Source organism: Phyllostomus discolor, chromosome 3 (genome assembly GCF_004126475.2).
Source record: "Phyllostomus discolor isolate MPI-MPIP mPhyDis1 chromosome 3, mPhyDis1.pri.v3, whole genome shotgun sequence".
NCBI classification, from domain to species: Eukaryota; Metazoa; Chordata; class Mammalia; order Chiroptera; family Phyllostomidae; genus Phyllostomus; species Phyllostomus discolor.
In genome coordinates, this window is record NC_040905.2 from 78,113,835 (window position 1) to 78,129,948 (window position 16,114).

Sequence of the window (16,114 nt, forward strand, 5' to 3'; positions counted from 1 at the left end):
TGAGAATTTACAGTACATTGGACAGTCAGGTATTTACATCCAAAGATTAACTTTGCTCCACAAAGTCTTCTTTTTAAAACTTTATTTATTTATTTATATCGAATCTTTTCTGTATTTTTTTCCATGACCATTTAGTCGTCTTATACCCCCCAAGGTCTTTTTCAGGAAAAATAAGCCAAGTAGATCTATGATTATTGTTTTCATGCCAACTCAAAATAAGGTACATTAAAAAGGTCACTAAAGGTCACTAAAAATATCCATATTTCGTCAGTAGATTGCTACAAACTTTTTCTTTGGAGAGAGGTTAAAGGAACACAGGCACCATGCTAGTGTCAGTGAGATGAAATGTGATGAACCCTTGAGCTGCATCCCCAAAGGAGGTGGAAACAAAGACTCATTTGAATAGAACTCCACGCTTTCATGGTGTATTTTAGAGGCTTAGTTATCTGATTTGATGGAAATTCTCACATATTCCTTTTGACCTTGACTCCATTAATACAAGTCTGTCGAGAAAGAAATCATCTTGTTGTATGAATCCTTAAGAAATTTGGGGGAAAGGGTGGTTTCCTGGGATTGAATAACAAACACCATGTTACACAGTCAACACACACTTCCGCAAGTTTTGATCAGTCACCCCGAGTGTCATTTTTTATTATATCCTCAGGGAGACGTTGTTTTGGAACACAGGCTGCTAAGTATGAGTACGTCACAGCTGTTATAAGAATTTGGTTAAATACCAGAGTGTGGATTTGTTGGTTTTGGAAACTATTGTGTTTTCCTTTCCTGATTCTATTCATCATCTGTTTGACACTTTCTTTCTGTTAAGTTCATATAGAAAATAATCACAGCTGAACCATTTTGCAGAACATGATTACTCAAGTGATTTGTACATGGCACAGATCAAATCATATTTTTAAAATGTCATAACTTCTTACAGCAAAATCCTTTAGAGTATAAGATGCTGTAATTAAGTATTCAGTGAACATTTATAACTTCTGCTTTGTTTTACTTATGTGCAAAGTGAGCACTTTAAGAAATGCTACTCTAGCTTTCATTGTTTTTGAACATCACAGTTTTAAAAGGAAAATTGGTTTCTATCATTGAATGTAAAATAATTATTTCAGAGACATGCATGACTGATATCTCTTCATGTTAAAACAACATGCTTTTTGGAGTCCTGTTTTCATGATAAACAAAGTTTAATTATGTCTCTGACCCTATATTTATTTAACATGCAATCACAGTAAATATTACTTAAATTTAAGGAAGTTCTTTTTTCTTCCATGTCCAAAAGTGGTTTGGAAACTTGGTCACCATGTGTTGGTGGAACAATATCTGGCTCAATGAAGGTTTTGCATCTTATTTTGAGCTCGGAGTAATTAGCTACTTCAATCCTAAACTCCCAGGAGTAAGTACGTCTATTAAATTTATTTATCATTGTTTCTCCTATTTGTAAAAGTAATGCATATTCATTGTTGAAAATGTGTAAAATACAAGGAATAGTACATTATCTGTAATACCAGAGATGATCAATATTATCTTTTTAATGTGTTTTCTTTTTCCAGGCTTTTTGTAAATATTCATAAAAGTGGGAATTACACAGAAAAGAATAATGCCTTTTCTACTTCATATGATGTCAAAAGCATTTCCACAAATCATCAATTATTTTTAAAAACAAGATTTTAAGTGTTTCCTGGTAATTTTTATTGCATTACCTTATATGGTGTTTTTGGAGTTTAGGTTATTTTCTTTGATATTCCTGCCCAGCCTAAATGTAAAAGCAGCAGACCTCCAGTAGCCAGATCTTCCTTGCAAGCTAAATTTGTTCACTTAGAGGGAGATTGTAAGATTAGGTTTTATTATCTTGGTAATAAAACGTCCCTTTTCTCTTCCTTAATGAAAGGATGTTGATAGTATATAGATGATATTTGGCGTCTGTTGATTAAAAGTTGGCAGAATAAGACATTGACAAACCTATCTTGGCCCCACAGAAACTTAAAAACATCTTTTTTTATCTGTTTGTGAAATCAGTTTCTGGGAAGCGCTGACGTAGCAGCCTTTGAATGCCCCAGCTCCGTGCCACCCGCCCTGCCCTTTGCAGACATCCCATAACATGCAGTGCAGCTGCTCTGTGGTGCCGCTGCTCTTCCTCCCCTGGACTGGACACTGTTACATAGGTCAGGAGATGAAGTATTGAAAGGTTAAGTGAGTTGCCAAGGTCATTTTCCCGACTGGACAGAACTGTGATTATAGCCCAGTTACCTGGATTTAGTCTGATAACGAGGATAACGATGCTAGTAACTATAATAGTAAGGTATTGACCGTTAACTGGGCACTTAGGTAGTACGAGTTCTAGATATACATCATCTTACTCAGTCTTCAAAACAATCATCTGAGTGTAGTTGTTATTTTTCTATCTTATAGTTGAGGAAGCAAGCATAGAATCATTAAGTAAATTGTTTCAGTTTTAAATATTAAAGATGAGATTCAATTCCCTTTTTTGCATCCGTAAGCCCATAACGTGAACCACCGTGCTCTGCAGAGAATGCCCCTGGGAGCGTTCTGTTCTCAAGGAGCTAGTGTGTGTGTGTTCATTATATGACTCTATTCATATATACATAAACTTTATACACATATAGTAAATCTTAGTTTTCTTCAAAACCTCTTTCCATATATTCTTTACCTCTGTACTTAGAGTCAGTAGGGAAAGAAGTTCCATTTCCATAAAAACAATTAGATTCATTCTCTAGGTTCTTTAATTTTTCAATTACAGTTTACAGTCAATATTATTTGTATTAGTTTCAGGTGTACAGCATCGTTAGACAATCATATCCTTTACAAATTGTTCCCCCAATACTTCCAATAGCCAGCTGGCACCATACATACTTATTACAATATTATTGACTATATTCCCTATGCTGTACTTTATATCACTATGACTATTTTGTAACTACCAATTTGTACTTCTTAAACCCTTCTCCTTTTTCACTGGCCCCCAACTCCCCTCCGCTTTGGCAACTATCCATCTGTTCTCCTTATCTATCAGACGGTTTAAATTTTGTTCATTTGTTTTGTTACTTAAATTCCACATATAAGTGAAACCATCTGGCACTTGTCTTTCTCTGACTGACTTATGTCACTTAGCATAGTAACCCCTAGGTTCATCCATGCTATTGCACATGGTAAGATTTCATTCTTTTTTATGGCCGAGTAATAGTCCATTGTATAGCTGTACCACTACTTTTTTATCCACTCATTTATTAATGAGCACTTGGGTTTCTTCCATATCTTGGGTATTGTAAATAGTGCTGTGATGAATGTAGGGGTACACATATTCTTTCAAATTAGTTTTTTGGATTTCTTCAGATATATTCCTAGAAATGGAATCTCTGGGTGTAAGGCAGCACCATTTTTAATTTTTTGAGGACCCTCCATATTATTTTCCATAGAGACTACACCAATTTGCCTTCCCACCAACAGTGCACGAGGGCTCCCTTTTCTCCACATCCTCACCAACACTTGACTTGTTGATGATAGTCATTCTGACAGGTGTGGTTTTAAATTTCATTGTGGTTTTAATTTTCATTTCTCTGATGATTAGTGACATTGAGTATCTTTTCATATATCTATTGGCCACCTGTATATCTTCTTTGGAGAAGTGTATTTTCAGGTTTTCTGCCCATTTGAAAATTTTACCCTCTATGTTCTTAATTGAAGAGAATATACTAACATCAATCAGTATCTCTAAATGCAACTAAAATGGCTAAGATATTGTCATATTTGGGAAAACTTGATGAAAACATATTAGTGGTATTTTTGTAGTTCACATGGTAAGATTAGCCTTTTTTGTACCATTCCATTATTTTTTTTTATCATTGCTTCTTAATCACTCTTTTCTGAGTCTACATTTCTCAATTGCGTGTGAAACTGAGTGAATATAACACTTGCTGGAAGAGCATCAGCTCCTGGCACTTGAGACAATTACCACAAGCTTTGTTTTTTAAAATCTTAAGGCCTCATTTCAATGGTCTTCAAAAATTGTGGACTTTTAATCTAGTCATTAGATTGAAATTGAGTAGGAAAACCAGAGAACCATATGAAGAAACAGAACTCTTGAGTGTTAAACTAATAAAACCTGTAATTAATACGACCATCCTTACGCAGATGTCTCTCCTAAATTTTTGCTACTCAAAGTGTGATTCTTGAACTAGCAATATCAGCATCATCTAGTAGTTTATTAAAGGTACAGGCCCCAAAACAGACCAACTGAATTAGAATGAGTTCGACAAAACCCCCAGTTATTCTTTATTGACATGCATTGCCCTAAATGACAGGCTTTCTCAGAGTTTCATAATAGCCTAATCAATGGTATTAATACATCTAAAAACAATGTGCTAGTAGGAGAGGGTTGATTGAAACATTGGCTAATGGAAGTGGGGCAGAATTTTAAAGTTTATTTGACAATGTGCAGGGGTGAGAGTCGACATGGGGACCCCTGAGAGAGGCTTAATGTGGATTACCAGGGGTTCTCCCAGCTCTCCAGGGTATGAGCGAGCTGTCCCTGCAGTATCTCTGCTGCTCCTTCTGTGGCCCGTCCATCCCACACCCCACTTGTCTATACTTTGGTTAGACTCCTGGCTTCCCTTCAAAAAGAGATGGCCCTTGTCATGTGTCAGAGAGACCTAATCTTTTGGAGAGTTCTGTATTTTTCACTAAAATATAACAAATTGCCTTCTTTTAATGCATGAGATGTAAACTGTTGTATCCAGTCTGTGGATTTATTTCCAATTTCAAATTATTACATCAGCATCCTTGCAAATGTATAAATATGGCATGCTTTTGGTTTATAAATGTCCATGCAAGAGAGATTGATTGATTTTAAGGGGTCACTAATAAAATTTTCTATAAAATTCTAGAGGATTAAAACCACCAAGACAAGCTTTTCCCCCAGGGAACCTCCTCCTTAGGGCAAATGGAGCTGTCTCTCTTGGAAGTCACATTAACTTTGTAATTGAATATTTTTAAAAATTGAAATAAAAGCTGACAACAAATGGGAAGGAAAGAATCCTAGAGTTTCGTTATTCACGGAATCCTGATTTATTCAGTGTATCACAGCTCACAGAGCACTTCTCAATTACTGTCTTTTTTTCCTCCTCTTCAGTGTCAGTTCAAAAACTGACACTGAAACTATTTTGGGAACATTGAATTTTGTGTTTCTTTGACACTTCAGAACTTAATGTGGCTCACTTTTTTCCTTGTAGAATGAAGTATTTTTTTCTAACATTTTACATGATGTTCTCAGAGAAGATCACGCCCTGGCATCTAGAGCCGTCTCCATGAAGGTGGAAAATTTCACAGAAACAAATGAAATAAATGAGCTCTTTGATTCATTTACTTATAATAAGGTAAAGTCAGTCATATATTTTCTTTTGTTCTGTACTCTTGCAGAAAGTTGCATAAAATGGATTTTAAGAGTCATAGACTAAACTTTTGGTACAAATAACCTTCATTTTGTTCAGTAGGTAGATTTTAGAAAATGTGGTTAAGTTAATTCTTATCTAGTAAATGTGTTTAATCTAGTAAATACTAATCAACTCGATATTACGTGTTCAGTACCATTTACCATTATAAATAGACTTAAACATTTGCTATTTTAATGGTAAATGCTTATGCTTGGTACAAATTTATTCTTGCCATGGAAATATATCAATTTAAAACATTTTGTGTACATTGAACTCTTTGTATGTCGTACATTAACTCACCTTTTACCTATTAATTAATGACAGTCTACTATTTTATTAAAATATTTTGGAATAACTGAAACATTCAACTAACGTACACAGTGCAATCAGGACCACAGCCCAGAATAATACTAATGAAAATGGAATATGTCAGTATTTAGATATTGAATTTTGTTCAAATAATAGACAGTTTCTTTTGTCTTAGGGAGCATCGATGGCCCGGATGCTTTCTAGTTTCCTGAATGAGAGTGTATTTATTAGTGCACTTAAGGTGAGTTTACAAAATTGTTACTTGGAAAGCAGTGCACATAAATTGCTTTGGGTTGTGATTTATTTTAACAATAACTTTTCTATTTTTACAGTCATATTTGGATACGTTTTCTTACTCAAATGCCGAACAAGATGATCTGTGGAGGCATTTTCAAATGGTACTGTCTTCCTGAAGTTCCTGCAGAGTTGTATGATAGAGTTCAACAAGACAGGGTGGCCATGCATGTATGGCAGTGCCACAGGAAAACAAATTTGCCTTGTTTGTGAAACTCCTTTAGGTCAGGGCTGTTTCTTTAGTCTTCACCACTGTATTCCCAGTGCCTAGAACAGAGCCTGCATGTATCAGATCTAATGACATGTGTTCAGTGGATGAATGAATAAATGAATGAATGAACAAACTAAGGAACCATCAGATATAGAATTGAAAAGAGCTCTGAATTTGGCTCAGAATATCACCCACTGGGAATTACTGTACAAAATAGCTATATAGTTTCTTTTAGGAGATTGCTACCTCAAAAGATTTTGATGACAAATATCTGCTTTTCTGATGATTTTTAAAAATAGGCCATAGATGACCAGAGTAAAATTGTTTTGCCAGCAACAGTAAAAAGCATAATGGACAGTTGGACACACCAGAGTGGTTTTCCAGTTATCACCTTAAATGTATCCACTGGCGTCATGAAACAGGAGCCATTTTTTCTTGGAAAAGTTAAAAATCAGACTCTTCTAACCCACAAGTAGGTAGATTTTCTCCTTTGTCTTTACCTTCCTTGGGCTTGGGTTCTGATCAAATGGAAGCCAGCCTGTGGGTGAGGAAGCGTAAGCCCTGCTGGGTACACCCTTTTGCAGAGTGACTGGGATGGTGACGTAGGACTCCATGCAGGATGTTCCTGGGGTACTAGGATGAGGTAGAGCCCCTGATGTCCTGAGCCATGCCAGGGACCTGCATGTAAGGATCCAAGGTGGTGTCCCTCCCCAACACCAGTGACCCAAAGCTTTGGGTGTTACGTATTTCTTTTTGTCCTTCAGACAGAAATAATAAATTACTTAGGATTCTGGGTGACAGCCAATATGATAGACATGTGCATGACCTCATGCTAGTTAAGAGAAAAGGAGATCCCATTGCAAGGCTGTCTTCTCTTCCCTAGAAATGGTACTTAATGGTAACTAGTCCTTGAGGAATAATTCTGCACATGTCTGCACATGCACTTGTGTGTATTTGCAGCCATACCTATAATATTAGAATTATTAGAATTATGGCCTTTAGATGCTGGATTCAAATATTGACTTCACCAAAATTCAAACTTTAGGTAAGTTGTATTTAAAATCTGTGTTTCAGTTATCTTAACAATGAAGTAAATGCAATAACATGTATCCCAGGAGATTGTTGTAAAAATGAAATGAATGATGAGTATAAAGTGGCTTAGCATTCATCACTTTCTCCTGTCCTTTGATGTCTAAGTTTGTTGGATAATGTTCAACTGTTTTTCATAAAGTTTTGGTCCTCACCACTCATTGCTGTATTTCCACAAATGAGCAATTAATTTTCAAATACCACCACCATAATTTTCAGGTTGTCCTACTCTTTTTTCAAAACCCCAGGGGAGAGGAACAAGAGACCTCAAGGTCTCTTCTCGCAGTTCTATTCTGTGTCTTTGAGAAGAGTATGCCTTAGCTATCAGGTAAACCACAGACCCTCAGTTTGTTGTCTTTGAGAACCCAGACTTGTGAACCTTTGAGCAAGATTGGAAATTTTGCTCAAACTCCAAGTATCATGATCCTTCAGATGACTAATGTCCTCTCTGTGGTAAGCTACTTCATCCTGGTCATGATACCAATTTGGGGAGAATGTTGGCATTCAGTAAATATGAATAATCTGGCTGATTCATGCTGAGTATTTTTCAGATGGGGAGAAAGCTTGATGTCGAAAAACATTTTGAAATGTTTGCCAAACTTTTTTTTTCTTAAACGTTTTAAAGATTTTATTGATTTGTTTTTTGAGGGGGAAAGGAAGGGAAAGGAAGGAGAAAGAGGGAGAGAAACATCAACTGATTGCCTCTCCCTCGCCCCCCACTTGAGGACCTGGCCAGCAACCCATGTGCCCTGATGGGGAATCTAACTGGCAACCTTTTGGTTCTCAGGCCAGTGCTCAATGCACTGAGCTGCACCAGCCAGGACACCAAGATTTTTCTCCCTAAATTGCTCTTTACCTCTCTTGGCAAGGATGGATTTGGGTCTGTCTGCAGCATTTGAATGACCTCTGAAAAGGCCAGGTGGCTATAATTTATTATAAACAGACCTTTAAAGTTTCAGATACAAGACAGCCTTAGTAGCTACCTTAGCTTACAAGAAGTAAATCTGTAAGATACAACAAGGGAGTAAACAAAGAGCTAAAGCAAAAATGGCTTGTAAAAATAACAGTGAATAATCATAAGAGTAACATCCTACATATCCAGAGGGAATGGCCAAAGATTTCCAGTTTTGTCTGTTATTTTATCATCTCATTTAATATTGTCTCAGGGCTTACATTCTTATGTATGAAAATTAATTACATTTAAATTTTTTCCCAATAAGTAACACATGGATTGTACCTATTCTTTGGATGAAAAATGGAACTACACAGTCTTTAGTCTGGCTAGACAAAAGCAGCAGTAAGTAACACATTTTAAAAAATATCTTCATAAATATATATTATAAAAAGTTAAAATATTTAACTTTTGAAAAACTTTCTTGTTTAAAACTGAAGTATTATATATTATTCTTGTTGAACACAGAGTTCTAAAGAAAAGTTTCAAATCAAAAGCTATTAATGTGAAAAAATATAATTATATGGTAAGATCAATATATATATTTTAGAATTCCTTTAATTCTTGTTTCATTGAGTTTAATGTTTAGAATTAAGAGGCTATCACACAGACATTTATTAAAGTATTTTTCAAATGCACCATTTCAAACATTTCACATATTTCTTTGTAGGATTATTCCCTGAAATGCAAGTTTCAGATTCTGACCATGACTGGGTGATTTTAAATGTGAATATGACTGGATATTATAGAGTTAACTATGATAAATTAGGTTGGAAGAAATTAAATCAACAGCTTGAAAAAGATCCTAAGGTAAGATTATTTTTATCCCTTTTATTAAATAAATATCATTAATATTACACCCTCTAGCCTTTCACAGTTGAGCTTTTATAAACCTGCCTGGTGGGGAAGGGACCCTCCCCTCATTTCTTACTCTTAGAAAAGGGAGATTTTGATTGAATGTATTATGTTTTTGATCATTAGTCTCACTTTTCCACAACAATTTTACCTTTCCATGTAAAATTAAGAATCATTTTCCCATTAACCTTTAGTTTTATGATGTTAGGCAAGTTACTTAAATGTTCTGCTTTCATTTCTTCACTTTAAAATGAAAATAACATCTTTCTTATTTATCACAAGGATTAGAGACAATCTATATTTAAACATACACTTAAAATTTCTAAGCCCCTGGCTGGTGTAGCTCAGTGGATTGAGCGCGGGCTGCGAACCAAAGTGTCGCAGGTTCGATTCCCAGTCAGGGTACATTCCTGGGTTGCAGGCCATGACCCCCAGCAACCACACATTGATGTTTCTCTCTCTCTTTCTCCCTCCCTTCCCTCTCTAAAAATAAATAAAATCTTTTAAAAAAAATTTCTAAGCCCATAAGTGTGCACTATATGCTAGAAAATGTTAACTTTATAAAAATTATATTCTTACTCTCTCAGAGGGGAGATTTTAATCCACAAAATATCAATAATCAATATCACTTTAAATTGTGAAACAACTAAATCATTATTTAATATCTAAATATTAAAATGTTGGCCAGCTCCAATCAGCAAGATTTTAATTGGTTAAATTAGACCAAATCTCCATTGGTGGAGATGGATGCTGGCTTAGAAGTCTACAGAGCTGGCCCAGCTGTGAAACCCTGGGCACTTCACTGAGACTCCATTTGTAAAAGTACAGTGTTGAACTAAAAGAAATCTTAGGTGTCTCTCTCTTTGAAAGTTATGAGATACACATGCAGCATCTTCTCTACCAGAAGAGGCAATAAAGAACATTGGTCTAGACCTTGGATTTGGGGTGAGGTAGATTTGTATCTATATTTTTGTTCATTATTTAAAAATAATAGCCAGGTGTGTGACCTTAGGTCTCTTATTTGGCCAGGCATGCCTCAGTTTCTTTATCTGTATAATAATGGCTGTAAGAGACCGACCTTAAGGGGTTGTTGCCAAGACTAAATAAAGTGATGCATGTGTTGTGTTTAACAAATGATTAACAATTCAGGCATTCAGAACATGTTCAATAATTTTTAAAAATTATTATTGTACTTTTGAATAAAGCTACAAAAACCACTTATGAAAATATTTTGTTCTAACATCTTTCTCAGAGCAGCTAAATTCTTGTTGATTTCTAAGGGTGCTCTTGGCTATGGAAGCACTAGGTCATGTCATTGTGGCAATGATTTCTTGAAACTGCTGTAGATTTACTTAAACACTGAGGTCACTTATTCCTACAAATAATTGGTGAGGAAATAAAAATATTTCAATTATTAATATTAATCTATAAAATGAGTGATTACTTGCCAGGAAAGAAATGAGACTACTACCAAGGAAAGAATTAAGCATGATTTGCTCAGATGTTGAAAAGGAAGTAGTGAAGATACATTTTCTAGGACCAAATATACAAAACTGCTGGGAGGTGTTGACGGAATACTGTGGGAGGCTCTGTGTACCCTTAGGACACTAATGCTGAGACAGAGTCTGGGTCCTGGCAGTGCAACAGAGCTCAAACAGAAGCCTCAGGGCTTAGTTTGGCGACTGACCCCTGCCTTTCCATGATTCAAAGGGTTCTGGTTGATGGTGTTGTGTCAAAGTAGTAAAATCTTGAGAAGGGATATATCATTTAAAAAGTACTTCAGTATTACCAAAACTGTGCTAAATAATATTTATTGAAGGCTTCCTATGCCAAAAAATTCCCCTGACAATAATTTGGGCATCATAATACAATTGAATGTGTAATTTCTGTTTTAGAGGAGCCTTTTAAACTTGGCTTCCTGTTTTCTTTTTTTAACATGCTGTTTTCAGGGAGTATTTTGGCAAAACTCTCTGCTGTATTTAAGCCTTATGATTCATCTCTAAAGGGATCATTTATCAAAAGCAGATGTATAATAAATTATGGGGAATACCCTTAGTAATGATCATTTCTTTGCACGAGACAATTCATGTGAAAGTACTTTGTAAGCAACAATGACCTTTAAATGTTATTATTCTTTTGAAAATTATTTTTTTCCTAAAAAAGTTCTCATATTTGTCTGCATATATTGGGATCTAATTTGTAGGCTATTCCTGTTATTCACAGACTACAGTTGATTGATGATGCCTTTTCCTTGTCTAAGTGAGTATATGTTCTTCTCTCATGGTTTTAGAGTGTGCCTTGAGAACTTTTATCATTATGAACTTCATCACTATGAATTTGGTTCTTTAGTATATCCAGGCTCTAACTTATCAAGATTGGGATCAAATTCTGTGGTTATAGTGGAATTTTATTACATAAAACTTTCCAGAATATGCAACAACTTGAGGGAATTACACTAGGTGAAATAAGCCAGTCACAAAAAGACAAATACTGTATGATTCCACTTATATGAGGTCATTAGAGTCATCAAATTATAAACACAGAAAGTAGAATGGAGGCTCTCAGGGGCTGGGGGAAAGGTGACAGGGAGATGCTATTTAACGGGCACAGAGTTTCAGTGTTACAAATGAGAAGAGTTAAGAAGGTGGATGGTAGTGATGGTTGCACCACATTATGAATGTATTTTATACCAATGAACTCTACACTTAAAAATGATTACAATGGTAAATTGGATATATGTATTTTTCCACAATAAAAAAGAAAAAAAATACAATTTAAAAAGTCCTATCAGGAAAGAGCAATAGAAAGCAATGCTTTTTCCAACATCTGAGAGGAAGCATATGTTCTTTCTCAAGTCCAAAATGGCAGTCAATTATATCAAAGTTCTATATATTTTCAATTAAATTGGATTTGGTAAAATAAGATTTAATATGATCATCGAAAATTTTTTTAAAGGACCTTAAAAGATCAGCAGAGACAAGTCAATGTTTTAAAAGGAACCCTTTAAAGGAAAAAGTTTGAAAAGGAGGCAGTAGAGAAGCTATAAATAGAAAAAAAATAACAGTGTTTAAATATTTATAGGATTATTTTAAAAAGTATAAGAATCATTATTTTAATGTATTAACCAGGAATAAAAACTTAGGTAAACTACAAGTGATTCAGGCTTGCTTCTGTAAACGCTAGTAAATGTTAAAATGGGTTATTTAGGAAGATTGTAGATGTGTTCATATTTTTCTGTAATATTGAGGGTTAAAGAAATAAAGTAGCTGACATTTTAAAAAAAGAACTGCTGGAAATACATAGTGTGACCTGAGATTTGAAGTGATTTATGTTACCCAAGGGTGATGACTACAAGTATAATTTTAATGAGATATAGCCTGTATTTTAATATATTATAAAATTATTGATTTTATTTCTCATATTTATTCAATATAAGCTCTTGGTAAGTATTTAGCCAAGTAAGTTGATAAATGTTCAGAATTTAAATTTTCAGGCAATAAAATTAAGGAAAATATACATGATAACATGATAACAATAACATGATAAATTATCTAGTGTATTCTTTCTTTGGCTTGTCATATTTCTTGAATGAATGTCTGCTTATTTCATCTTTCATTTCTTTACTACTTTTCCCCTCTGTGACCTGCAGCACACTTCCTTACTCATTACTTTCATTGAAACTCCTCTCTAAGATTACCATGACTTTGATACTGTTGACCACATCCTCCTGGAAACTTCTTTTTTGACCTCCTGAGACTCCAGCATGCAAAATCAATTCTCCTCACGTATCTGACTTCTCTTCTTCATGCTGCAGTGAGCATCCTCAAGACCAGTGATGGTTCTGTTATTTTCTTCGATCTTTCCTTTGGATAACTCAGGTATTTTTAATTTCAGCGATTATTCTATTATGTACATGTACAGTGCCTAGAAGATATAAGGTACTCGATAATTGTGGAAGAAATGATGATGACTTCTAACTCTATGTATCTATTTCTCTTTTTGTGTCTTTTGTTTACCCTGTGGTTGTTTAATTTCAGCACCCAAGACACTGAATTTTTTTCTGCCTTTCAATTGTTCCTGCTATCATTTTTTTCTCTGTCAAAGGTACTACTCTTCTTTCCATCACCCACACTTGAAAGATCAGAGACATCCTGAACTCCTCTACATTTCCCAAATAGTCACCATGTCTTCTTACCAATTTGTTCTTGGGAAAGTCTTGGATTCTTACCTTACTTACTACCTTCACTGCGTCCATACTAAGCCAAGCTTTCATGGTCTTTTGCTTGGCCTATTGCATTAACTTCTAGCCTTTAGTTCCTTTGAATTCCATTCCATTTTCTTCAGCACAAGTGCAATAACATTTTTTAGGCATCAATTTCATGATGTTACCCAGTTGTCCAAACACCATCCCACCACATGCAAACTCTTCATCCAGACATTCATGGCTCTCCACAGTTTTAATCCACCTTTCCTATTAGGTCCACCTCTTGCTTATACACAAAATAAGTCCTCTCCTTCAATTAGCTTGGTCTGCCCATCATATTAATTCCCACTTTAAGTTTTTTGTCCTAAGTTGTCTTCCTCTTTTTCGGGACCCACTTCAGTCCTTCATTGTTCTTCTCAAATTCTTCCTCCAGGAGTCCTTCACTGATTTTTTCATCACATGCATATGTTTTCCTTCTTTGCAACTTTATTGTATTCATTGCTTTTTAAGGACATTTTGTTAATAGCTGCTTATGTGTAAATCTCAGTTCCTCACTGAAGAAATAGCTCCTCAGTGGTAGGCAAGCATAACATCCTATATTCTAGTTTATGCTAATAGAACATTAGCTAGAGAATGACTTTAAATTAATATTTTTTGAATGAAAATTATATTCATAAGAATGCATACTAAATGTAGAAATACTGCCTTGCCAAATTGAAATGGAGGACCTGTCAACATTGCTTGGTTCCCATCTTATCCATGAGAGGCTTCCAGCCTCCTGATTTCACGTATCTTATCAAAGTCAGGCCTTGAAGCATAGAACAAACATGGAAAGTGTGTAAATAACTTAGCAAGTGAAGGTTTTTTAGTTTTTGTTTTTAAACCAAACAGAAACAATTATATTGAGATTGAAACAGCACTTGATTTAACCAAGTACCTTGCTGAAGAAGATGAAATCATAGTATGGCATGCAGTCTTGGTGAACCTGCTACCCAGGAATTTTGTTGCTGATGTGAACAACTATGATATATACCCATTATTGAAGGTAATTTCATTTTTTGTTATGTGGTTTTAAAAAATTCATTCTTCCTCTTTCTATACTGTAAAGAACATCTGTGAAATGGGCCTTTTCAGAAGTAATAGTCTATTAGTTCCATATATATATTCATTTTTTAGGAATGGCTGATTACTTTTTTTAAAGATTTTATTTATTTATTTTCAGAGAGGGAAGGGAGGGAGAAAGAGAGAGAGAGAGAAACATCAATGTGTGGTTACTGGGGGCTGTGGCCTGCAACCCAGGCATGTACTCTGACTGGGAATCGAACCTGCGACACTTTGGTTCGCAGCCCGCACTCAATCCACTGAGCTATGCCAGCCAGACCCTGATTATTCTTTTTTTAAAATACCTTAGTCATAAATCTGGTCTAAGATATGAGTATGATAGAAGTTTGGAGTCCTGGCTCAGTGGATTGAGTGCCAGCCTGCAAGCCAAAACGTTGCCAGTTCAATTCCAAGTCAGGGCACATGCCTGGGTTGCAGGCCATGTCCCCAGGTGGGGGTATGTGGAGAGGCAACCAACTGATACTTCTCTTTCTCCCTCTTTTCCCCTCTTTCTAAAATAAATAAAAGAAAATCTTTAAAAAAAGAAGTTTGGAAAGGTACTTAATTCTTATTGAAATGGTGTGTCCTAACCCCAACCCTAAGAAACCAGAAGTGGACAGAAATAGTATGCCTTTTTGCTTACAGAAAAGAGTAGTATTTATTAACAACTATTTTCCCTGAAAGATCATTAATCAACAGAATGACTTTTAACAATCCTGTATTCATAATTGAAATACTCTGATTTACAGGGCCAGCACTTAAAACCAGAGAGGTGTGTTCCAGAAAAAGGAAAAAAGCTGTTGTTGATGTTTCAAAGAGGGAGAGGGAAATTAGAATAAATAAAGAAATAACATGCCATCATAATGAATAAAATAAAAGGAGAAAAGTTCCATTATTAGGGTTTAAACAGTGATCATAAAAAAGACAGCACAGGGAAAATCAAAGCAAAAGTTAGGGAGCGCCCCTGCAGAGAGTTAAGGGCCACAAACCAACCAGAAAGTAAATCAGGTGGTGAAGATTCCAAGTGAGTTGCTGGGCAGTTTGAGGGTGAGATCACAAATACCTCAGGGTTCCAGACGTTTTTTTTCCTCTTCTGTCCAAAGTGCTGATGGAACTGTACTTGAAAAACAGTTAAAATTTTTAAAAATGTTAAAAACAAACAAACAAAGAAAAAAAAACAAAGTGCTGATGGACACTTACTTGAATGAGGGGACAGTGACAAATAGAAGGCACTTGAACTAATGATCTGTTTTTAAATTTTATTGATTATGTTATTACAGTTGTCCAGATTTTTCCCCCTTGCCCCCCCCCCCACCCAGCACCTCCAAGTCCCTCAGGCAGTCCCCATACCATTGTTCATGTCCATGGGTCGTGTGTATAAGTTCTTTGGCTACTCCCTTTCCTATACTGTACTTTACATCCCCATGGCTATTCTGTAACTACCTATTAAAGAATTTCAATGAATAACACCTAGTTATTCTCAAGGATGTATTGTAAATATATGTTTATAATTTTATTATTTACCAGCTGATAGTTCAATCGAAGAAATTTTCTTTCAGATTTACGGCTTAAATTTATCTAAGGTATAAATTAATTTTCCTTATTTTCTTGGCGGTCTATATATTAAACATGGATGT

The 16,114-nt window shown here is 35.3% G+C and overlaps 1 protein-coding gene across 2 annotated transcripts in view; it reads left to right on the plus strand.

Annotated features, from left to right (window-relative positions):
- Window positions 1-16,114, plus strand: part of LVRN (laeverin) — a 55,522-nt gene that overhangs the window by 24,548 nt on the left and 14,860 nt on the right. For both annotated transcript variants that reach the window (XM_036020677.1, XM_028520968.2), the window contains exons 6-14: window positions 1,295-1,408; window positions 5,262-5,405; window positions 5,947-6,012; window positions 6,104-6,169; window positions 6,576-6,748; window positions 8,586-8,662; window positions 8,988-9,127; window positions 11,376-11,431; window positions 14,268-14,421. In XM_036020677.1, the coding sequence (XP_035876570.1) occupies window positions 1,295-1,408; window positions 5,262-5,405; window positions 5,947-6,012; window positions 6,104-6,169; window positions 6,576-6,748; window positions 8,586-8,662; window positions 8,988-9,127; window positions 11,376-11,431; window positions 14,268-14,421 (990 nt within the window). The remainder of the gene's footprint in view (window positions 1-1,294; window positions 1,409-5,261; window positions 5,406-5,946; window positions 6,013-6,103; window positions 6,170-6,575; window positions 6,749-8,585; window positions 8,663-8,987; window positions 9,128-11,375; window positions 11,432-14,267; window positions 14,422-16,114) is intronic.